This window comes from Podarcis filfolensis (assembly GCF_964270895.1).
Source record: "Podarcis filfolensis genome assembly, chromosome: 2".
Classification (NCBI taxonomy): Eukaryota; Metazoa; Chordata; class Lepidosauria; order Squamata; family Lacertidae; genus Podarcis; species Podarcis filfolensis.
Genome location: NC_139605.1, coordinates 111,614,786 through 111,639,008, shown reverse-complemented (window position 1 = coordinate 111,639,008; position 24,223 = coordinate 111,614,786). Strand labels below are relative to the sequence as shown.

General features: G+C 47.3%; 1 protein-coding gene across 4 annotated transcripts in view; it reads right to left on the bottom strand.

The window, feature by feature from the left end:
- RBMS2 (RNA binding motif single stranded interacting protein 2) overlaps positions 1-24,223 on the bottom strand; it is a 90,814-nt gene that overhangs the window by 19,856 nt on the left and 46,735 nt on the right. For 2 of the 4 annotated variants that reach the window (XM_083599424.1, XM_083599423.1), the window contains 3 exons: positions 8,319-8,509; positions 2,205-2,263; positions 1,170-1,261 (listed from right to left, as the gene is read on the bottom strand). In XM_083599424.1, the coding sequence (XP_083455550.1) occupies positions 1,170-1,261; positions 2,205-2,263; positions 8,319-8,485 (318 nt within the window). In that variant the 5' untranslated portion in view covers positions 8,486-8,509. Of the gene's footprint in view, positions 1-1,169; positions 1,262-2,204; positions 2,705-3,611; positions 4,924-8,318; positions 8,510-9,056; positions 9,319-24,223 lie in introns of those variants that run through there. The other 2 variants (XM_083599422.1, XM_083599425.1) reach the window with 2 other exon arrangements.

Below are 24,223 nucleotides of genomic sequence, written 5' to 3'. Positions count from 1 at the left end.
AAGAAAGTCAGGCTGTTGCCTAGCAATCGTCCATCCCGTCCCTGGGGACTCGTTCCTTTCAGGCCGCCCCTTCCCTACCCAAATTCGCAGCCTGCCTCAGCTCACGAGACTGGCCGTTTCCCAACCTCAGTCATATCACAAAGACTCTCAATGCCTAAGAAGGAGGCAAGGCACAGAATTTGGTCCGTGATCACAGTCTGCGCCCTGGAGAGCCCTGGAGAGAAACACACTACAGTGGTACCTCTGGTTACAAACTTAATTCATTCCGAAGGTCCGTTCTTAACCTGAAACTGTTCTTAACCAGAGACACCACTTTAGCTAATGGGGCCTCCCACTGCTGCCACGCCGCCGCCGCCGCGCAATTTCTGTTCTCATCCTGAAGCAAAGTTCTTAACCCAAGGTACTACTTCTGGGTTCGCGGAGTTTGTAACCTGAAGCATTTGTAACCCAAGGAACCACTGTATTGGGATATTATAGAGCAGCTTAAGGCTTAGGATTTATGCGTATCAGAGCTCTGATTTCATACAGAGCGTTAGCGCTCGCCCGAAGCTCCGTTTGGCCTGCTACTTTCTCCGGGAAAACCCACTCTTTACCACTATAAACGGCAATCAGGTTGCTATTTCATAGAATCATAGAATTGTAGAGTTGGACGGTAACCCAAAGGCCATCTAGTCCAACCCCGCTGCAATGTAGGAATAATGCAGGTTTGTTCCGATTCAGCTGCAAAGAGCATGTTTTCCAGGGGAAAGTTGCAAAACAGCCTGGACCTGTGCCTAGAAAATGTGGGACGAGTGGAAAACCACTCGGACCCATGCTTTCTAGGCCCGGGAGAAGCAGAAGTGTGGCTGAGCCCTCAGGCAGCAGACAAGACAGCTATGTCTGTTGCATGCATGCATGCAAGTATTAGGACGCTACACAGTGTGGACGATTCATTTGAAAACCCCATATATATATGGAAGCTGGGAAGCCTGCCCCAATCACAGTTCCCAAACGCATGTACACAGATGTTTAAAAAGACATGCTTGTATTGTGCATGTTTGCTGCATTATGTAGGGAGCTGGCCTGGGATTTGAACTGCAGCCCAGAGGCTGCCCTCCTGTCTTCCCTCTCTATCCTGGAGATGGAAGGACTGGCATCTTCCCCCATAGGTGCTGGGGCACAAGTCTTACCTTGGCCATCTGGGCCTGAACCCCACTGGCTTTGAGTGCAGTCACTGCCTTCTGGGCCGCTGTGGGGCTGTCAAAATCCACAAAGCCGTAGCCTGCAGAAATCAAGGAGATGGAAATAAGAGGGCAGGCCTTGCGTACCTTGTTGTGAAGGTGGAGAAACAGCCTGTGCAGAGAACCACTCAGCTTTCTACTAGTTAGCATGGTCATAGGCACACTCCCCCCCCCCAATGTCTATGGCGTGGTAGACCCCTTTCTCTGACCTTCCCCCCACCATGCGCAAAAGCGCACACTTTTGGCGTGGTAGACCCCTTTCCCTGACCTTCCCCCCACCATGCGCACACTTTTCATTACCTTGCAGTGCCACACCCTCCAGCATGCCACAGATGAATTCTGAGCGGGCAATGCTGAGCTTGTGTTACCTGGCTAGTTAGCAAACATTGGCAGGGAAGCAAGGGAGGGAGAGCCCGCCTCTCACTGTCAGAAGAGCGATTCCCCTTCCCCTCTCCAAGCCTCTGTTCTGAGTGGATGCTGCTCCTTCCCTCCCCCCCATCCCATCCCATCCCTCAGCAATGTCTGGCATGTCAGGAATTCCACTCCCCACCCCACCCCCCCACTGGCACCTCCCTCTCACACAGATAACCCAGCCCCACCTCCCAGACAGAACCAATCTTCCCCCAGAAACTTGGCTCCAGAATCAAATTCTCATCCTTTCCTCGCCCTTGCCCCTCTTTCCTTTCCAGAGTTGTGAGCCCCCTCCCTGCCAAACCCGCACCCCTTGAGATTGAGTGAACTTGTGCAGGGAAAGGTATCTTCTTGGGGAGAAGGCTTGGTCCCAGAACCGCTCGATGCAATCGGGTAAAGGATGCAGTGAAGCACTCCGGCCTCTTAGCTCTCCCTTTCTGAACCCACAAGCAAAACCCCACCTGCCCCGAGCTGCGATTCCAGCCCCATACACCCTTTCCTTCTCAACGCTGCAGCACTGTGCCCCCCTCACCCAGTTGGCAGCACACACACACACACCCAATCTGAACTTGCCTTTGCATTTGTTGGTCGTTTTGTCCAGGATGGCCTTGGTGGAGACAATTTTGCCATATCTGTGGGGCCCAAAGGAACATGGTGGAATTAATGCCGTTGCTGTTAATAACCAACATCCAAAAATATGCCACATCCTTCCTTCCTTCCCTGCTGAGCAGCCCAATAAGCTCCAAGAGTCTAGTGGTTTGTGCAGGCCTGACCGATCCCCTGGGGAGAAATCCGAGATAGTGCTACGTTTCTGAACAGGCCTCAAAAGCCGGCCTAGAAATCATGTCTCTACCGGGTAAGGCCTTGCCCTCTTCTAGAAATCCAAAGAACATTAATACATTCTGTAGGCGATGCTTTCCCACAACGCTAGAATTCCTATTGTGCAACTGCTGAAGGTGCGGTTTAGGGGAGGAAAAGTGGCAGGCAAGCAACAGCTCCTGGACAGAGGCCTGACTATGGGCCAAATGTCAATTTACATGGCAGACAGGTTTGGTGCTGGCTAGCGGGGCTGGCTAGCTCCATGATCGCTGCAAATGGTGACAGCAGTCACGAAATTAAAAGACGCCTGCTTCTTGAGAGAAAAGCAATGACAAACCTAGACAGCATCTTAAAAAGCAGAGACATCACCTTGCCAACAAAGGTCCGTATAGTAAAAGCCATGGTTTTCCCAGTAGTGATGTATGGAAGTGAGAGCTGGACCATAAAGAAAGCTGATCACTGAAGAATTGATGCTTTTGAATTATGGTGCTGGAGGAGACTCTTGAGAGTCCCATGGACTGCAAGAAGATCAAACCTCTCCATTCTTCAGGAAATCAGCCCTGAGGGCTCACTGGAAGGACAGATCCTGAAGCTGAGGCTCCAATACTTTGGCCACCTCATGAGAAGAGAAGACTCCCTGAAAAAGACCCTGATGTTGGGAAAGGTGGAGGGCACAAGGAGAAGGGGACGACCGAGGACGAGATGGTTGGATAGTGTTCTCAAAGCTACCAGCATGAGTTTGACCAAACTGCGGGAGGCAGTGGAAGACAGGAGTGCCTGGCGTGCTCTGGTCCAGGGGGTCACGAAGAGTCGGACACGACTAAACGACTAAACAACAACAAGCGGGGCTGGACTATGTTGGGTTTTCAACATTGCAGTGTATCACCAGCCAAACATGATATACCCCAATGCTGAAAAAAGCTGCATTGGCTCCAGCTGGCGAGATACCGGGTGAAACTGCCGCAGCTCTCATCGTGGGAGCTGAGGCGCTTTAACCCCAGCGCCTTGTGGGCTGTGTCCGATACAGCTGGCCCCAGCCTGCTGCTCAGCTGGGGGGGCAGAAAGGCTCCTGCTCCTGCCCCCAGCTGAGTGACCCGAGGCCCTTGCTGCTCATGCTGGAGCAGCAAGGACCTTGGGGCTCCTTGGCCAAGATCCCTCTGCCTTTGCTAGCATAGGGGGTGGGCGAGCTACCTTGCCCACTTGCCCCCCACTCCCCAAAGATGGACCAAGTGATGGATGTGGTGATGGATGACTTTGGGGCAGGTTACCAGTGACAACACAACACAAGTCATGCCCAGCAAATAGGTGGCAACAGGGAGAAGGAGACTTCTAGACCAGGAAATGCCAAATTCAAGCGTCTTAATTATGATTACCTTGCATAATTTATTCTGCTTTTCTGCCTGCTATGAGGGAGGAACAAGGAGCGATGTGGAACACCTAAGACAGTTGCCAGCCAAAGCAGAATAAATTATGCGAAGCAATCAATGTATGCAAATTAACAAAACTCAAGGTTTTAAAATTGGACTTTCCTTGGTGTAGAAGTATGGGGGTGCTGCTGTTGCTTTTAAAAATCCCTCACCAGATATTAAAAACCCACTGTTACATGATATGATCGCAGACATTTAGAACACACAGAGTTCAGATTGTAGCTCTTATGTATATCCAGTGCAAACATGCAAATTGCCTTTATAGCGATCTGCTTTAAAATAATCAGAACATTAAAAGTGCCTTAAATGGGCTGCCCATCCTCCCAGCATGCCCCAAGGCAAGAATAAGAAAGCCCCAGAGCTATTGAAAATTGTCCTTAACAATGCTGGGGTTGACTCCTCTCTGGCCAGAAAAGTTTTGAACCTCCCAAAGAGAAGCATTCCTTCCAACTACTGTTATGTGAAGTGAGGGTGCAGTCCAGTCTCAGGCATGGTTATTGAGAAGTAATTCCCACTGACTTCAGCAGGAGATTCTCCCTGGGTCGCTGCCTTACAGACACAAAGCGCTTATTTAGAAAGTGCTACTCCCAGCTTAATGTATACAGGATTGCAGCGCTTAAACATCTCCAACCTATTGCAAAAACCCGGTGTGAACGCAGCCGCCAATAACCGGTCAGCCTTTCTCAAAGCAGGCGACTGAGTCCGATACTCCTTCCCCTCCCCCCAACAATGAACCCTTCAGAGTCCATCCCAGCTGCCCCCTCCAACCCCAAACCCCCCCCCCAATGCTTCCTGCTCACCCTGAGCAGGATTTCCTGCCCAGGAAAGGACAAGCCCAGGAAATCCGACCGGCGCCAAGAACAGCCAAGTTCTGGCGCCTCCCAGCCAGCACACAGGGGAATCCAGCTGCAGGATTTCAAGAGCAGGACGGATCATACTGAATGCTGTGGTTGCAGCGATGAGATCTCAGGCTCGGGGAGGGCGGTGGTGGCGGAGGCTGCTGCTCTGCAGATGTGGGAACCGAGAGGCGGCAGGGGCACGGCACGCAAGTGATGCAAGGCAGTGGCAAAACCAGGAATGCAACCCACAATCCTCAGCTCCAAGCCACTACCAGCATTCGACTTCTAGGCCCCATTCCCTTCCCCATCTCCTCCCCGCCCCCTGCTCACAAGCAGCTTGCAGAGATCCCTTCCCTCACACTCAGCCCGGGCAGATTCCTGGTTTTGAAGGAGGCGTGTTTGTCAAGTGTGGCTTTGGGGCCAGATCCAGCATTCCAGGCTGGGGTGAGCTGAGGTAAGAGAGGAACAGCCCCCTGCCCGCCCCTCCTAGCCACTTAGCTTTAAGCACTCTAGCCTATTTCAGTCTTCTCCAGGCAAGGAGAAGTGGGATCGGGCAAGCTATGGCAGAGAACATAAATACACAGGCGTCTCTATGTCAATACATAACTGCAGTGCTCTCTGGGTGAATGCGCACACTAGTAGGCCCCCTAATTGCCACCGCCTCCCAAAACCCCTTGCAATAATCTTTACTTGGGGTACAGCTATCTTCACATGGCCACTCATGAGATCAGGGGTAAGCCAAAGAAATGACATTTCTTGCCATTCAGAGTTAGGGTATTAGGCAGACTACTGCTGAGCCCCCAAAACAGGATGGCAAAGCTGGAACAACTGGAACTGCTGTAGCTGTTATTGGGCTTATTTATGAAAGTGAGGAGGAATTAAAGAACCTTTTAATGAGGGTGAAAGAGGAGAGCGCAAAATATGGTCTGAAGCTCCAAGTCAAAAAAACAAAGATCATGGCCACTGGTCCCATCACCTCCTGGCAAATAGAAGGGGAAGAAATGGAGGCAGTGAGAGATTTTACTTTCTTGGGCTCCATGATCACTGCAGACGGTGACAGCAGCCACGAAATTAAAAGACGCCTGCTTCTTGGGAGAAAAGCAATGACAAACCTAGACAGCACCTTAAAAAGCAGAGACATCACCTTGCCAACAAAGGTGCGTATAGTTAAAGCTATGGTTTTCCCAGTAGTAATGCATGGAAGTGAGAGATGGACCATAAAGAAGGCTGATCGCCAAAGAATTGATGCTTTTGAATTATGGTGCTGGAGGAGACTCTTGAGAGTCCCATGGACTGCAAGAAGATCAAACCTCTCCATTCTTCAGGAAATCAGCCCTGAGGGCTCACTGGAAGGACAGATCCTGAAGCTGAGGCTCCAATACTTTGGCCACCTCGTGAGAAGAGAAGACTCCCTGGAAAAGACCCTGATGTTGGGAAAGATGGAGGGCACAAGGAGAAGGGGATGACAGAGGACGAGATGGTTGGGCAGTGTTCTCGAAGCTACCAGCATGAGTTTGACCAAACTGCGGGAGGCAGTGGAAGACAGGAGTGCCTGGCGTGCTCTGGTCCAGGGGGTCACGAAGAGTCGGACTAAACAACAACATGTCCTTGGAGCATTGGTGATGGGTAACAAGATTGCCTGAAGGTCACCACTGGCAGGCAGGCGTCCCATCTGGCAGGGCCCCAAAAAAGATTTCAAGGAAGGGGCCGGCCCCCCTCAAAATTCCCTGGCAGCCATGTGCGCACTCCAAGAGGTGTGCTTGTGTCACACCGCAAACAACGGGGCATGTGCATAACACATCAGCAGGGTGTGCTGATGTCTTGAGTGCAACCCCCTCCCCGCAGCGTCTGCACGCAGCCTGCTGACGTCGCACAGCCCCGGCTCCCTCAATTGCTGGGGCAAGGAGGTGCGCTCACCAGGAGGCATGTTATGCCACAAGGGTTGCAGGGTCTCAAATATGGGTTGCTTCCAGACAACCTGCTTATGAAGCATTCATCCTGATTTGCTTGCATAGAGTTTGCTGGGAGGCTATGTGACACTGCATCAAGTAATTGCTATAGTGCACTTTCCAGTGGGTTATCCTGGCATTTTCCTTTCCACATTAAATCTGATTTTGGGGTGGCGGGGGCAAGGGAGTGGTTTTGTTATAAAGGTAAAGGGACACCTGACCGTTAGGCCCAGTCACGGACGACTCTGGGGTTGCGGCGCTCATCTCACTCTATAGGCCGAGGAAGCCGGCGTTTGTCCGCAGACAGCTTCCAGGTCATGTGGCCAGCATGACTAAGCTGCATCTGGCGAACCAGAACAGTTTACCTTCCCACCGGAGCGGTACCTATTTATCTACTTGCACTTGACGTGCTTTTGAACTGCTAGGTGGGCAGGAGCTGGAACCGAACAATGGGAGCTCACCCCGTTGTGGGGATTCGAACCACCAACCTTCTGATTGGCAAGCCCTAGGCCCTGTGGTTTAGACCACAGCGCCACCCGCATCCTAAATAAATATATAACCATAGTTAAAACAGCTTGTTGTGCATGGAGGTGCTCCCCTTCACGATGGGTTGGTGGGGACTGTAAAGCCTGGACTGGAGGTCAGGATACAGATTCCATTCTGCCCGTTTGCCTTCCTCGCATTTAAGGACTGGGCCTCATTGGAAAGGTGCAAACGGCACGGCCGAAAGCAGTTTGTGCATCTTCTAGCCCCATGACCTCTCCACGTGGAGTGCCTTCAATGGGCCAGGAGGCAAAGTGCCAGCCAACCTATCCACTGATGACTTGGCTCCAGTTTAGTTGAAGGGAGGGGCGAGGCAAAGGTGTAGAGAGTCAAGAGGGAAAATAAACCAGAAGAGCACACACACACACAAAAAGGCAACGGGAGATCTGTAGGCAGCAGCAGAATTGCTCTAATTCTCTGTTTGCTCTAATAAGCAAGCATGACCTGGATCTGCCCTGCCCTGACCTACTGTAACTAAGGCTTCCTTACTGATTTAGCGGATTTCCCTATAGCAACCTCCTTTGGCCACAAACCAACCCCCAACCCCTAAGTCTCGATCCTTTTGATCCTTTCTCCTCCTAATCCACACAGAATCACAGAACTGAAGAACTGGAAGGGACCCTGAGGATGATCTAGTCCGATCTCCTGTAATGCAGGAAAATGCAGCTGTCCCATGCAATCTTGGCGTTATCAGCGCCACGCTCTAACCAGCTGAGCTATCCAGCATGCTGTCAGCTGCAGTGATATTACTGGATCTCTTGTCGTTGTTGCTTCCCCTAAAATCCCTCCTGTTGGCCCATGAGGTCCCGCTGGATCTAACTTAGTAGCCCCCACCCCTTTTAAGCATAGGAGGAATCTCTGAAAGCTGTTTACTCTCTTGCAGGGAATACGTTTTGGGCGGCTTAAATGCTAATGCCTCCATTTGAGAACCCTGACCTTAGAGGGGCTGATGAAAGCATCTTCTCTAAGACTGGGGTTTTCACTCGGGGTGGGGAGGAGGGGTTGCCATGGAGACGGTTGGGAGGGCAATAAATTATTGACCCGGTTCTTTTCAGCTTCCGTTTACAGCATGACACCGCCCTCCCGGGTCTCTTCGTCCCAGTAACTTACGGTTGGCACAGCTTGACAAGGTCCTGGTCTGTGGTACCCGGGTGCAAGCCCCGGATGTAGAGATTTGTTTTGCTCAGCTGGTCCCCTCCGCCGCCTCCGCCGCCTGGCCCGCTGCTGCTGCTGCTGCTGTTGTTGTTGCTGCTGCCACTGGGACTTGGGGGTGCCATCTGCTGGGCCACTGAGACATAAGGCTGGAGGGCAAAGGAAGAGAACAAAATGAGGGTCTGGGACTGCAGGAAGGTGCAGAAGAATTGCGGGGAAAGGTCAAAAAGATTTAGGGCAGCATATAGGAAACTTGCTAATAGGACTAGACTAGACTTCCAAGGGCATGGAAGGAGCAACGTGGAACCCAAATCGCCCCCACTCAGCTCTTTCTTTCACTTCCTCCTAAACTTTCTAGGGTATATTAAAAAAGCGAGCTGCAACTGTGAGATCCATGTGCAGAATGCCTTGCAGAGAGAGGGAGTTGGTAGAAGACAGAAGGCTCAATTGTCTCCTTTTTGCATAAGCTCTCTGAGGTGCAGCCAGTCTTGGACAACATCAGATAAAGAGGCTTTTGGGACAAAGATGACAGGGCTAACCAGCATTTCCTCTCTTCTTCCACCCCTGCTTTAAAATCAACCAACCGACATGCATTTGTGAGATCAGGGCGGCCTATGCCAAGTTTGCTTCAGGGAGCTTTGAATCCTTCTCCCTCATACCACCCTTCCTGGCCAAAAGAGGTCCCTGATCAATTGCCTTCAGTCCCCTGATGGGGAGAAGTAAGGAGGTTTCCTCATCCAGGATGATCAGAAGTTCCACCCTCCCAATGGATCTTAACCCCTGGATGCAACAAAAGCCCCCCAACACTGCCACCATCAGAGAAGAGAGCACAAAAAGGAAGGGGAAGCTGCCTCTCTACCATTGGCCAAGCCACCTTTGATGTCACAATCACGCCAGTCAACAAGCAAATTTAGTTGGAACATTCTCATCTCGGGGGGTTTGTAGACAATCCTTTTCTTTAACTAACAAAAGACTTTCTCAGTGCCCTGAAAAACAATATATTTTTATTACTATTGCTACAAAAATCTTATACTTCTTTTAGTTAGCACGTCCATTCTTAATGGTGATTGCTATGTACAGGATTGTTCCCTGATACCAAAGGTGCTTCCAGATGGGTTTTTATTGTGAGATGGGTACTCCTCAGGGAAGCAAATTTTTCACAGCATCCACACATCATTGACATCAAAATGCCAGCCTATATTTCCCCCATTTAATCCAGATTTACCCCTTTGAGGAAAACACTGATAAAGTTTATTTTTTAAATTGCTTACAGTATCTGAATGTCCCATTTACAAAATTCAGCATAAGCCACACATCCCCTCCTGCCCATACCATTTTGATCTTTTCTTAAAAAAAAAAAGCTCTTCTGCTACGCTGTTCCAGCCCCTTAAAAAAAAAAAAGAATGTGTTATGATGCTTTTGGCAGTAAACTGGGGTTCACACAAGTGAATTCAACACTCATTTCCTCTTGCCAGTCAATCCTAGGAACTGTACTTCTACGAAATAGGGTTTCGGACAACAGTATTCTCAGAACACCAGCAAGCAACAATTTCCAGGATCCTTTAGGGAAAGCTAAGATAGTTAAAGTTGCATGGAAACCGAGGTATGTTTGGAATGAAGATATGCCCTTATGCTTTTTGAATAAAATCTTTTTAAAAAATAATTCGGAAAGTCCCTTGAAGACTAAAGTTGCCAAATGGCCAGGGGAAAAAAACTGGCTTGGCCTGTTCCCTGCACCTTTAGCAGAAGCTTGTTCTGCAGAAATAAGCAGCTGCTTCTTTTTACAGGACGGTGATAAACATTATAACCTGCCAATGTCTGCAGATCAAGCTGCTGTTAATGATACAAAAGCAGGGTCTGGTATATACCTTGGCAACCTTATCCATATCCTTCCATATTTCATTTCCTTTTTCCATGCGTGAGGAGCAACTAAGTATTATTTCTTCTATCTTTCCGAGCTTGCTACAGCAGCTCAACTCTCTTCGCAGAGATCCTTGTGGCGTCTCAGAACATTACCCGTTCCTCAGGCTGCTGTCAAGGTCTTGTGACTGCAGGAGGAGGGGAAGGAGTCTAAAATACTGGGTTGTTGAGCATTCAAAGTCATTTCTCTGCTCCGGGGCATGTGTGGGGCTAGACAAGATGCACATGTGTTTGGCTGCGCATGGAGACGCTCCGTTCCCATCATTCATTTGCTAAGTGCTGCTGAAGTCACCGAGTCTGCCCTGCCCACTGGGACAATTCTGGGTGGGGTATTCATATTGCAAAACTGCTATGCTATCCAGCAGGCCTGCTGAACGCTTGAGAGAGGCCTAAGCTGGGATCGGAAAGGAACAGACAGAGGAGCATCAGCAAAGTCAGAGCGGAGGGAAAACCCACATGCAAGGACAGCAGGGGCAATGCAAAAGAACGTTGTAGGCTCTTTTTAATTCACTGCTACACCCTGATTACAGGGTGCCTTCGACAATGGCGGATTCCCTCTAACTCAGAAGGAGACAGCTCCGTGGAAATCGGGTCCTACCGCTGCAGCGAAGCGGGGACCCTTTAAAAACCGCAGGCGGAAGAAGCCTGCGGACCTGGGACTCGGCGGGCACCGTTTGCGCCCCCCCCCCCCCGTTTGGCAAAGGAACCCTATAAAGGGCTCCGGAGGGAGACGGGGAGTTGGTGTGGTGCTGAGAGTCAATCGCTACTTTTATCACTTTTAAACACCCTTATTATTGAGGCACGTTTGCAACTAACTTTTCAAGCGATAGTCCTCAAGAAATAAGTCCCACAGCAAAACACTTTACTCCCGCGCTGTTTGCCCCACCATATCAGCGCAGGGTGGATGAGTTAAACAAATGCGATTTTGATCCATGCTGTAATTACCAAGAAAAACGTATCAATTTGAACAACTGATTTAAAACGTGTTTTTTTCCTATTGTGCAAGTTATACTACCTGAACAAGGCTATGTATATTACCATAATAATTACTATACGACTACCATGATAATTAAAATGAATTGGTTTAACACAGAATAAAACCTTTATATAATCTAGGTGCATAAACTAACACCTTTGGACATATTGATTGATTGATTGATTGCTTAGAGACAATATGAGCAATGGTGAAAATGAATGGATTTTTGTTTACCTGTCTCTAGGGCAGCCAGATGCAAAAGCTGATAGGATTCCTTCACCTTTAATAGCTGTCATGTACGCTGCAACTGTGGAAGCTCCCCTCTTCTGAACAATGAATCTGGCCATCATACACATGGGTTTGGTTTTTAAAGGCAGACTTGCGGTGCAATTCTAGCACACACGCATGCACGCCCTCCATGTTGATGTGGCTGGGGCTGGACGGCGCATAGTTGCCTCTCTGCTGACCTCCCCTGTGGTGGTGATGTCAGTACCACCCAGATGGATGGAAAGCAGTAGCCAGCAGAAGGCCGCAATGTGCCTTTCTGGGTGGGGAATCCATGGAATCTAAAGCCATGGGAATCCCCCTGAGGGCCTGATCTTCAGGACCGCTACCACCAGCCTGGAGCTGGCAAAGGCTATCCTGACCAGCACAAGCCAGTAGGGCAGCAGACAGTGGATTCACTGTTCCGCTCAAGCCTATCCCTCTGTTCTCTGCCCCAGTATGGATTGCTCTGTTTAACACGCTGGTTTATGTTAAAGTCAGATTTGACTTTAAATGAGTTTGCGATCACAAAGAGATTTTCAGGCTGCAATCCTATGGCCACCGACCTGGGAGAAAGCCCAGCTCAATTCAGTGGTACATATGTCTGAGTAGACATGAATAACAACAAACAAACAAACACACAAACAAACAGCAGCAACAACAAAATTATTTATTCCCCAGCCACTCTGGGCGGCTCCCAACAGAATATTAAAAACATGATAAAATATCAAACATTGAAAACTTCCCTAAACAGGGCTGCCTTCAGATGTCTTCGAAAAGTCAGATAGTTGTTTATTTCCTTGACATCTGATGGGAGGGTGTTCCACAGGGCGGGCACCACTACCGAGAAGGCCCTCTGCCTGGTTCCCTGTAACCTCACTTCTCGCAGTGAGGGAACTGCCAGATGGCCCTCAGAGCTGGACCTCAGTGTCCGGGCAGAACGATGGGGGTGGAGACGCTCCTTCAGGTATACAGGACCAAGGCCGTTTAGGGCTTTAAAGGTCAGCACCAACACTTTGAATTGTGCTCGGAAACGTACTGGGAGCCAGTGTAGGTTTTTCAAGACCAGTGTTATATAGTCTCGGCGGCCGCCCCCAGTCACCAGTCTAGCTGCCGCATTTTGGATTAGTTGTAGTTTCCGGGTCACCTTCAAAGGTAGCTCCACATAGAGCACATTGCAGCAATCCAAGTGAGAGATAACCAGAGCATGTATCACTCTGGCGAGACAGTCCGCGGGCAGGTAGGGTCTCAGCCTGTGTACCAGATTATTAAATTATTAAATTAGTTTACCGTCCTGTATTGCCGGTGTTATATGGTATCGGCGGCCTCTCCCAGTGCAATGAATATGATTGCACTGTTAACACAACTGAGTGAAATGCCAACTTTAAACTGGGGTGGGGTGGGGTTTAAACCTCTCAGGTTTAGTTTTTAAAAATCTGATCACTGTAATTTTTAACAGATTTTTATCCACTTGCTTCACTGAGGAGCACATTATTGTTCTTTCTCCCTGTTTTCATCCCAGGCACGATCTTCCATTGCCCCTGGCAATAGGTACCGAGTGATGGCATGACAGCAGGGAATCGCACAGCTATTTCTTCCCAGCAGAACAGGAGTTATATACTACTCCTGAACTATTCAAGCAGTCCAAGGAAAACAGCATGCAACTGCTGCTGGGTCATGCATCCATTGTACACCAAACTACCACTGGCCAAGCAAAAGCCTTAGAGCAGCAGGACTGCACAGCAGTTCCAGCAGCAATCTGTTATTGTGAATACATCCATAGATATGGGAGTTAAGGAGCACACCAAGTTAAGTAACTAACGTCATCAAAAGCAAGAGAAGATTGGGTCCTTGTGCCTTTAATGGCTGAGCAGAAGAGAGAATTTCAGCCGGTACAACTTTTCTTGCCCCAGAAGCACTCTGAATTGGCAAGCAAAACTTCCTGAAACTCCCTCTTCTGCAGTGAAGGTTTGATGCAATGGTCAGGTTCAGCGAGAGCTTGTTCCGAATACCTGTTATCATGTAGACTGGCAAGCAAGAGTGCTGGCAGTAACTTCATGTTGTATTTGCGGGCTTCCTGGAAGCACCTGTGATAGACGTGTAAGTTTTAGCTAATCTCTATTGCACTACCCTAGGTAGTTGCAGGGGGCAATTCAACTGATCTGGCTGCAGGGCCAGTCTTGCGTCAAGGTTTGCGGGCTGCTTAGCCAAAAACAAAAGCAGAGGGCAAGGTCATTTTTTCCTGGCCCGGCCAACTTGCTTGCTTACTTATTTATAGCTTTGCGAATTAGGTGAACAGTTTGCTTTGCTGCTGGGCTTACCCTCCCCCTCCCCAGCCAAAAATGGCCAAGGTGGCTTCGCTTTCTGGTTCCTTCACAGGATCCGATTGGTGCTGTGCTCGCTGTCCCAGAAAGCTGTGCCTAGCTCACAGAGATGTGAAAACAGAAGAGAGATGCATGCCTCGAATTTCTGGTTTGCAATACAACTTTTTTTAAAAAAAACAACACCTTCACCAATGTGGAATTGAGAGCTGCCCAGAGAAAACAATTGAGGAAGTCAACATTTTAGTGTGCCTGCACATGGACAATGGGTACCCTCCCCAAAAAAGAACAGGCAGCAGCAAAAATGGGAGTCACTACTCTTTCATACTGGGATCTTAGTTTGTGTGGAGGAAAGGGGTTTTATTTTATTTTTAGAAGTGTAATCAGGGGTCCCTTTACCTTTAACCTGTCTGCAAAAAGGTCAACTGAGCACAGTGCTTCTGCATGAAATTGAGGGCTTCGCCACACCTCCAACTGCCTTGCCACTTTCCTCAGGAAAACCTGAAGTTTACTGCTGAATCAGACCAAATGGCAACTGAGTTTTCCTTGAATTGCCATTTGTTCTGATTCAGTGGTAAAGCGTGTGTTTTCCAGGGGAAAACTGTGGGGCAAATGCAAAACTGCTCGGATCCATGCTGAGAAAGCATGGGGCAAGCAGAAAACCTCTAGGACTCCTGGTTTCTAGGCATGGAACAAGCAGAAGTGTGAATGAGCCCTTAGACTGGGAAGGAAAACTGAGGGGACAATTGAACCAGATTGCTGCAAACTACAGGACATTTTAGACATTATGAATATTCAGTCGAATATAAATATCTAAAATAGATAAATATGGAGGATGTTTGACTTAAAAATCGAAACCAGCCTCAGTTCCAGCTCTGACCTGTAACATTAACTGTGGACTACACTGCAGAGCTGTTATAAACTACAGTGATACCTCAGGTTACATATGCTTCAGCTTCCATACGCTTCAGGTTACAGACTCTGCTAACCCAGAAATAGTGCTTCAGGTTAAGAACTTTGTTTCAGGATAAGAACAGAAATCGTGCTCCAGCGGCGTGGCGGCAGCAGGAGGCCCCATTAGCTAAAGTGGTGCTTCAGGTTAAGAACAGTTTCAGGTGAAGAACGGACCTCCGGAACGAATTAAGTACTTAACCCGAGGTACCACTGTACTGTCACTCAGCACAGCCCCACAACCAGCAATAGTGTAACATTAACAGTGGGCTATGCTGCAAGGTTGTTTGCAAGCTATTCTCTGAGCCCCTCAGCCCAACCCTCAAACTGCTGCCAAGGTATACCGTATTTCTCGTCCTATAGGGCGCACCGGCCCATGGGACGCACCTCGTTTTTTGGGGGGGGAATGAATAAAAAAAATTTATTTTCCCCCCCAGCTGTGGCTGCCGCCCCAAGCCTTGCGCACACCCGCCCGAAGCACGGGGAGCCCTCCGGAGGGCGCCCTGTGCTTCGGGCTGCAGGCTGCTGCCCGCAGCCTTGTGAGCCCGCGGGAACTCCCACCGGGCTTGCAAGGCTTGCGGATAGCTTCCTGAAGCCTGGAGAGCGAGAGGGGTCGGTGCGCACCGATGCCTCTCGCTCTCCAGGCTTCAGCGGAAGCCTGCATTCGCCCCATAGGACGCACACACATTTCCCCTTCATTTTTGGAGGGGAAAAAGTGCGTCCTATGGGGGGGAAAATACGGTAATAATAATTGTAGGTTTGTTGTAAGCCATTCTCTCCCCCTTAGGCTAATCCACACAGCCCTTTTGCCCCAACCTGCAATCTTCAGTGGACTACACTGCAGAGCTGTCACAAATCGCTCTCCTTGCCGTAGTTGCTAATGTGAAATATAGGGAATAACACTGCACGTGAATGTCATTTGGCAGGGCTGTTATTGAAATGCTTTGTTTAGTTTTTCAGTATTTAATCCCCCACCCCCAATGAAATAATACCTGGCTTCGAAAGAGAAATGCCCTATGCAATCACGGAGATAGTTCTGGGGCCTACAATTTTGTAAATTCAAAAACGGGCACTCTGGATACTTATTGCCCGTGCTTTGTTGGCAACCCCCATTTCACCTTCTGGCCTTCCAACCAGTTCCTCCATTTCTACTTCTCCTGCTACAACATAGCAGGCAACTTCAGTTTAGTTATGTACTCTTCTCCTAGGCTTAGGAAAATAATCTAAATAGGTCTGGGAGGCAGCAATAAAGAAATCTGACACAGTTGCTGGCTCCCACAGGGTCTGTGCTATTGGGCAATACCCTTCTGCAAATCAAAACGCGGCGTTACACCCCACTTCCTCTAGTTTTATTGATAGAGAATAAGTTGGTTCCTGTCAACCAGCAACTGTTCCAGCACAAGGCCCTTTCCGTATCCAGCTGATTTCAGCAACCACTGAGCAAATGCAACATAAAGACGTCACTTCGTCGTGGTGGGTGGATATGCACTTACTCTAGTAAGTCCCAAACTGAGTGCCGGGCATGTAAGTGTGCCACAAAAAAATAAACAGAAATAAAATACTTAAAAAGACTCCTGTGAGTGCTCACCCACAGAGGAGGGCTGTCTGCTGCAATCGTGCATGGTTTATTTCTCAGCTCCTTCCAACTCTGTTGCAATGGGTAATTCTGCCCTAGCAGGTGTGATAGGAGCGTTCACCAACTCCCCATACAGAGACTCAAAATTAGCCCTCTATAGAAAGAGCTGCCTGTTGCTTCCTTGCGCAAATTAATGCTACAGGCTTGCTCGCCTCTTTTCAATAAGAAAGCATGCCCAGAAGAGTCACAGAGCACAGCACAGCGCATAGGGCTGCTCTGAGCAGAGGGGAGGATAACTCCCACCTTTTCACATTTTAACAGCAATTTGCAAACCACTCCCGAGAAGCAGTGGGCTGACATTTCATTTTTATTTTTCCAGGTAGGTTAGTGAATTAAAATGGAATGATATTCTTCTGCGGATAGCCCTGCAGGCTTGCTGGTATGAGGTTGATTTGGTTGAGACCTAACAAATGTCAAGTGCAACACAACCGGAAGTTTCCTGTGTCTTCACTTGCTTTTTTTATTTTGACATGGTCACACTCACTCCAGTTCCCATTTTCACTTCATGCACAAGGAACATCTGAGAATACAACTTGCTCGTTGTATTTTTAACACTTCTATAGTTTATTGTGGAGGGATAATGTGTGATTCATATGGGAGGGCAGAGTATTACTTTTCTGTTTTCTTTTGTATATCTGTCATCTGTGGAATATGTCAAGAATGATTGTTTGCTGTATTTATATTGCGGTGGTGGATGGCTTTAAACAATAACGTTTCATTCATTCAGCTGTGAAGATATGTTGATACAGATCAACATCCAAAAGGGTTCTAAGAAACACCAGGCCCACAGAACTCATTCTTCAGCCGCAGGCCTCTAAACCAAGGCCCAGGGCCAGATTGAGACATACCGAGGCCTCATAGCATTACCAAAAAATTATTCTAACATCAAGGACAACAATGGAAATGTAAAATAAACTTTTCCTTCTGCAAATATACTGGTACAAAAAACCAACTAAAAGCAAACCATCTAAATAAAGCATATATTTTGCAACAAGCCTGTTTGCAGACGAAATATTGTCTCAGAACAACAATGTCTGTTTTAGAGTCTGTTTACTTTTTTTTTAAGCAATTGTGTCGAATTTGAAATTTAGTAGTTTTTTAGTATGCGTCGAGACTTGAGGCCCCCATATATGGAGGCCATAAACTGTAGTTTACTGCAGACCCTCCTAGTGTCCCTGTTTTCCAGGGGCAGATTAACAGAAGATGTCCTGGTTTCTGATTTGATCCCAGAATGTCCCACTTCTCCTTAGGACGTCTCTATTTTCATCAGAGAAATGCTGGAGGGTATGGAGTTATGTGACCCCCCCGGACCAAAGATATAAGTGACTATACCACCTTTAGAAGACATCTGAAGTGAGCCCTGTATAGGGAAAGATTTTTTAATTTTTTAAAATGTTTTTATATACTGTATGTTGGAAGCCACCCAGAGTTGCTGGAGCAACTCAGTTAGATGGGTGGGGTATAAATAACATTTTGATTATAATAACTATTATTACGGAATAGGACATCATCCCTATTGTCATCAGATAAATGTTGGAGCGTTTGGCATATATTTTGCAACAAGCCTGTTTTCCTAAGAAATGTTGTATCAGAACAATCCTAGCTGTTTTAGAGTCTGCTTTCTTTTATTTTTTAAGCAGTTATGTCGAAATTGAAACTTGGTAGTTTTTTAAATACATGTCGAGACTCGAGGTCCCTCAGAAGTGGAAGCTATAAACTGTAGTTCACTGCGGTTGTTTGTAAAGCCAGCCCAGGCCCCTGACCTGCTGTTGGTCCAGGGGTCAGCAAACTTTTTCAGCAGGGGGCCGGTCCACTGTCCCTCAGACCTTGTGGGGGGCCGGACTATATTTCGGGAAAAGGAAAAAAAAAAGAACGAATTCCTATGCCCCACAAATAACCCACTTTAAATAAAAGCACACATTCTACTCATGTAAAAACACGCTGATTCCTGGACCATCCATGGGCCAGATTTAGAAGGCGATTGGGCCGGATCCGACCCCCGGGCCTTAGTTTGCCTACCCATGAGTTAGTCCAACTGGAGGCATGAAGGCTGTGCCCCCACTTCCAAAGGGGTTGTTGACAAGGCCCATGGGCACAGAAATTGCTCCCCATCCACACACAATCCCGTCTCACCTCTGGGTTGGAAATTTGGGAGGCGGACAGGACTCCTCAGGTGGGCAGCTGTGGTACAGGAAGCCTCCACGTCTAAAATCTCTGCCCTAAGCCATCTGTCATATGCACATCAATGTCTTGCTCCCAGGAGGAACAGGAGAGCCGGCTTGGGCAACTGCCCGACAGAGCCCGGGCAAACTCACCACCATGCTACCTCTTTAGCCTCCTAGGCTGAGCCAGCCGGCCATTTTCCAAGGCAGGAAAAAATGTGTGGTTGCTAGGAGACGCCATTGTATGCTTCTAACCAGACAGACCCGCTGGGAGGGCAAACGTGAGAAGGGCAGGAGGCCGCGGACCTGGACCCCTAATTTTACGCCAGGGGTTTACGGCCTTGGGGGGGGGGAGCTGTGGGCACATTTGCAAACTGGAGAAATGGTCACAGGCACCCCATAACTACTGGCTACAACACTTTTTTCAAGCTTCGTTTCAACCCTGGGGGGCACCAGGGAAGGCCTCTCTGGGCACGTTTTAGGGTACCCACAATTCTAGGGCAGCTCCTAGTCATGCTTATTTTAGTATTCATTTAGACCTATGGCCTGTCCTATATCCAGGCTCCAGGGTGACTTGGAACAATTGACATTCAAGGAACGTGTCTGCACCTAAAGGACTTGGAATCTAAACATAGCCAGTAAAAAGACTTGCAGGGCAACCAAGGAATTCTATATGCGACAGCAAAATATATATTCTCTCATATTACATATATATATATTCTCCTATTATTTAAACTAAATATTTAACACTTGAGTTTTGTTTTTGCAATCTTACTATATATATATATATATATATATATATATATATATATATATTATATATATACACACACACACACACACACACACACACCCTGTATTTTCCCGTGTATAAGACTAGGTTTTTTCCCTAAAAAATAATGTCAAAAATTAGGGGCATCTTATACATGGATTAATCTCCCCCCATTTTCTGAAATCTGACTCCCCAAAAATAGGGGGCGTCTTATACGTGGAGGCACCTTATAGACGGAAAAATACGGTGGGTGGGTGTGGGTGGGTGGGTGGGTGTATATATATATATATATATCTCAAACCTATTGAGATAGTGGGAAAATTGTACTGATTGAACAAGTGAAGGCCCAGGCTAAATGTGAGGTAATCTGAAGAAAAGCAGTTCCATAGGGAACCTGCTCTGTTTGCTCAGGTATACAAATGAAGCCCTACTCAACTTCCATTGCAACCTGACATCAAAATGAGGGCGAGAAGCTGCAGGGTTTTCTCAGTGATGCGCCCTGCTCCCCACTATGGAATTCTCTACACCATGGAAGCCTGCAAAGCCAGCTGTCTTTTAGAGTGAAGACAGACCTAAATTAACTCCCAACAGTTTCCTTCCAGCTTCGCAACGGAAGTGACAAACAGGTGGACACCTCTGAGGTGCGACATCTTGGGGTTCTCCAGACATCCTTTTTATTGTGCATTTATTATTATTTGTGTTCATAACGGTATTGGGATAGTCACACCCCATCCTGTTTGTGTCTGCCAAAGCTTTCGGGTGGTCACACTCCTTCGTTTCAAATCAGTGCATACCCCACGTACCTTCTTCCGCTGAAATCCCCTAACTTTTCATACCACAAAGGGTCTGGGGTTTTTGTGTGTGTCATGCTAGCATCGGGGATCAGGATAACTCCACCGCTAATGCGCTATTATTGTGTGAAGAACATGTTGCAGAAGACACCGGCAATAAAACACACCAATCTGGAGAAGCCCAAAGTGTGGCTATCAAAAGCTTCTGTGCAACACAGCACAAGAATATATTCAACTTATTAGCAGCTTTATAAATAATCAGGAAAAATATACAAGAGAAGCACTGCAAGAGAGGACCTGCAAGGTCAAGCAAGGTCAGGCAAAAACTCTTTGCATGACTCCCGCAAAGTTAAATAAAGTTTTGCAAGAGGTCGGCTTCAGTTAGATTAGTACTAACAAACAGAATAGAACACCAGGAAGAATCTCTCTTATCCAATTTACCGGTAATTAAAACATTGGCAAAGTTTTTTGCTTTTAAGGCACATTTAGGAATGTGATTTGAATGAATGCATGAAATACTTGACATACATTTACAGGCTACACTATGAGGGATGAGCATTATGGGAAGGGATCTTTTAGGTGGCAGGAGAAGCCTTAACCTACCTACCTGTGATTGGGAAAAGCTGGCACTTTTATATCACAGTTTTATCCTGTTGATTACCAGCATGTTTGAGGAGCATAATGTTGCTATGCTGAGACCGTTTGTGGAGCTCCCCAAGGGCCAAGGCTCCTGAAAACAGCTGATTCCAAGTTCAACCCTTTCACAATTCTGCCACTGGTGGAGTATAATGAACTGCTGAAATGAATTCTGCATAAGGACCAAGGTAAGGGAGCCAACAGGGGACGCGGGTGGCGCTGTGGGTTAAACCACAGAGCCTAGGACTTGCCGATCAGAAGGTCAGCGGTTCGAATCCCCACGACGGGGTGAGCTCCCGTTGCTCGGTCCCAGCTCCTGCCATCCTAGCAGTTCGAAAGCACGTCAAAGGGCAAGTAGATAAATAGGTACCACTCCAGCGGGAAGGTAAATGGCATTTCCGTGCGCTGCTCTGGTTCGCCAGAAGCGGCTTAGTCATGCTGGCCACATGAACCACAAGCTGTACGCCGGCTCCCTCAGCCAATAAAGCGAGATGAGCGCCGCAACCCCAGAGTCGGTCACGACTGGACCTAATGGTCAGGGGTCCCTTTACCTTTACCTTTAAGGGGGCCAACAGGCCCAAGGACAGGCTACAGCTGCCATGATTCTCACTAGTCTGTTGGCTTTGTGACATGATTACCAGCCTTTTTCTATAACGCTCCCTGCCTTGTCCTCCAGTTCTGTTTGCCTATTTGGGCCAGAGGCCTGTCTAGAAAGCCTACGAAATGTGCAGGATTGCAGCCACTATGCTTTCCAAACAGTGAGCTCACGTGTTTTCAAAGCTAACGGTGAAAACTGAGCTGCTCCCAGTGGATTGAGCCAACAATGAGGAAAGTAGTCTAACATGATAGATGGGTGCAGGGGTGTCTGGAGAATGCATAGAGTGGGATTGACTTACTAATGAAATTTGGAGTTGGGCCATTCCCAAAAGTGATGCTAAAAGCATCTTCGGGCCTCTCTTGAAAAACTGTTCTGCATGTGTGAATGGCTTTAATGTGGCTTTAAACACATTAGGGTTTTTAAAAAAACTGGTTGAAGCTGGATTTCCAAATGCATAACAGGCCAGGCAAGCATCTCTGCATCTCTGTGAAAAGTGGAGCTCTTAGTGAATTGCCTTAATGATCTTGTTTGTTTGTTTTTTAAATAATTTTTATTAACTGGCCAATCACATCAAATTAAATCACATCGCATAAATTCCAAATTACAAAGCCAAATTTTTAAATTTTGTTGGGGGAACCCATACTTCAAGATCCAAAGGGGGATTCAGATCATCTTCTTATTACTGCGTTAATGTCCAAATCAGTCCCAATCAGTCCAAACAAAATTCATAATTCTATCCAGTCTTATCTTGGTGTTTCCACATCATATCTTGTTCATATAATTTCCATTTTTCCTTTACGATCTCTTCTGTTAGTCTCCTTAAGCCGATAAGCAAAATAATAATCCTGTGTGGATTTCCCGTTCCTCCACTAAGTCCAGATGGTTTCCATATATCTCCTTCGTAGATAACATCGCTCTTTCCATCATAAATTTGGCATTTGTCGCTCTTAAGTCCCACCGAGAAGTTGACCCACGATATGTAAACAACTCTATTTCTCTCTTTCTCCTCCCAGACCCAAGAGCTCCAACAATGCCTCCCAAAATGGCGACGGCATTTTTAACTGCGTCATTCCAAAACTCTTAGCTTTCCAGCTTCATCTTGAAACATTGCTTTGGTTCGAAAGTTTATCTCCACACAGCCTTAAATCCACAGCTTAAGTCCTTAGTTTCTGACTCATTAGGGGAGGGGATTCTTGTTAAATCACATAAGAAAAAGGAAGGCAGGTTTTTTCCCCCCTCCCCCCTCAGTCATACCGTATCTTGACGTATCTTCTCATATTTTATTCTTGTCTTGTTATCAGAGATCTCTTCTGTCAGCAGTCTTTACTCCCCTTTTTCCTTGAAGCATGTGCAATTTATCTCGTCCAAATTGTTTCTTTTGAAGATGCTTGCAACTAGCAGCGCGAATCAGGCACGGCGTCCAGGAGTGCCGGAATCCCACAGGAGGGCTTTGTGCCTAGTGCCCCCACCCCCACAAATTCGGGGGTGGTATAGGGCACAGCAGGCAAGGGCCGTCCCCCCCACAATCCTGGGGGGGGGTTAAGGAGGCTAATTACCCCCATCATAGCCTCCAAATTACCTCGTGTGGGTCGGAGAGATGTTATTGTCAGCCATCTTCTGATGCGCCACCTAGTGGCCCCCTTTGCCTTAATGATCTTGACCACAAGGCATCATGAGCTCAAGCAAGGATGCCTCCTCTCCTGGGTAGGCTGTGGAATGGGAGATTGCAGGGCAAAAATTTGGAACCAGCATATAAAACCAATTCTGGCATGACTGCATTGGCTATCAATTAATTTCCAGGTTCAATTCAAAGTGCTGGTTTTGACCTACAAAGTCTTATGTGGCTCAGGATTCCAGGACCGCATGGGCTAAGGGAGGTGCGAAGAGTGGCAACACAAGAATAGGCCTTTTCAGTGGTGGCTCCCTGTTTGTGGAATGCTCTCCCCAAGGACTCATGGCCAACACTGGCTGCTTTTAAGCGCCAGGCAAAAATATTTATTTTCAGCCAGGTTTTTGGCCCTTAACCTGGAGAGTTTTAGATACTGTGTCCTCCTTTAGTGGGTGGCATGTGTTAGACAGATTTTTATGTATATGTTTTTCTTTTCTTTTCATTTTATATTTGTTTTAATTTTTCTATTATACTGTAGATTGCTTGGGGTTCACTTTCCATTACAAAAGCAACCAATAATTACAATAATAAATAAATTTATATGAAAAAGACATACTGGTGCATTAATGCATAATGTTTCCATCATTTGGGCAAACATATGCCCTATTGGGTTGCACTGTGCAGGAGATGGTATTCTGCAGAATGTGCTCTTATTTCAATGCAGAAGTGAACAAAGGGAAGTGTTTCATTTGATGTGCTTTGTTTAATGTTTATGCCTATGTTTATACGTAAATCTTTTCATGTCGTAAGATGCCTTTGATCACGGTTTTATCTATGGAAAGTCAGCATACAAATATGATGATGATGATGATGATGATGAAAATGCAAGACAAGATAAGGACAGAAAAGGGCTTTTGGCTGGCCAAAAGCAAGAAATGATAGGCCTGGTGGAGTTTCTAACTCTGAATGGCTACATGAGCCCTCCCACACTTAAATCTTACTACATTTTTTAAAATTGCAAAATGTCCTGTGTGGCTGGGGAGAGAGGTAAGGAGAAACATGTGATTCATCAGCAGTGATGTTATGGGAACTGTCCAATAGGGTGCTCTCAGCATTCACTCATTAGTGTAGTCAGAGAGGAGTTACTAGGACTGGAGCTTGTCTGGAATTAAGGACTCATCCATTTCAAAGAAGACATCTACTTCCTACTTAAGGATGACAAGTTTG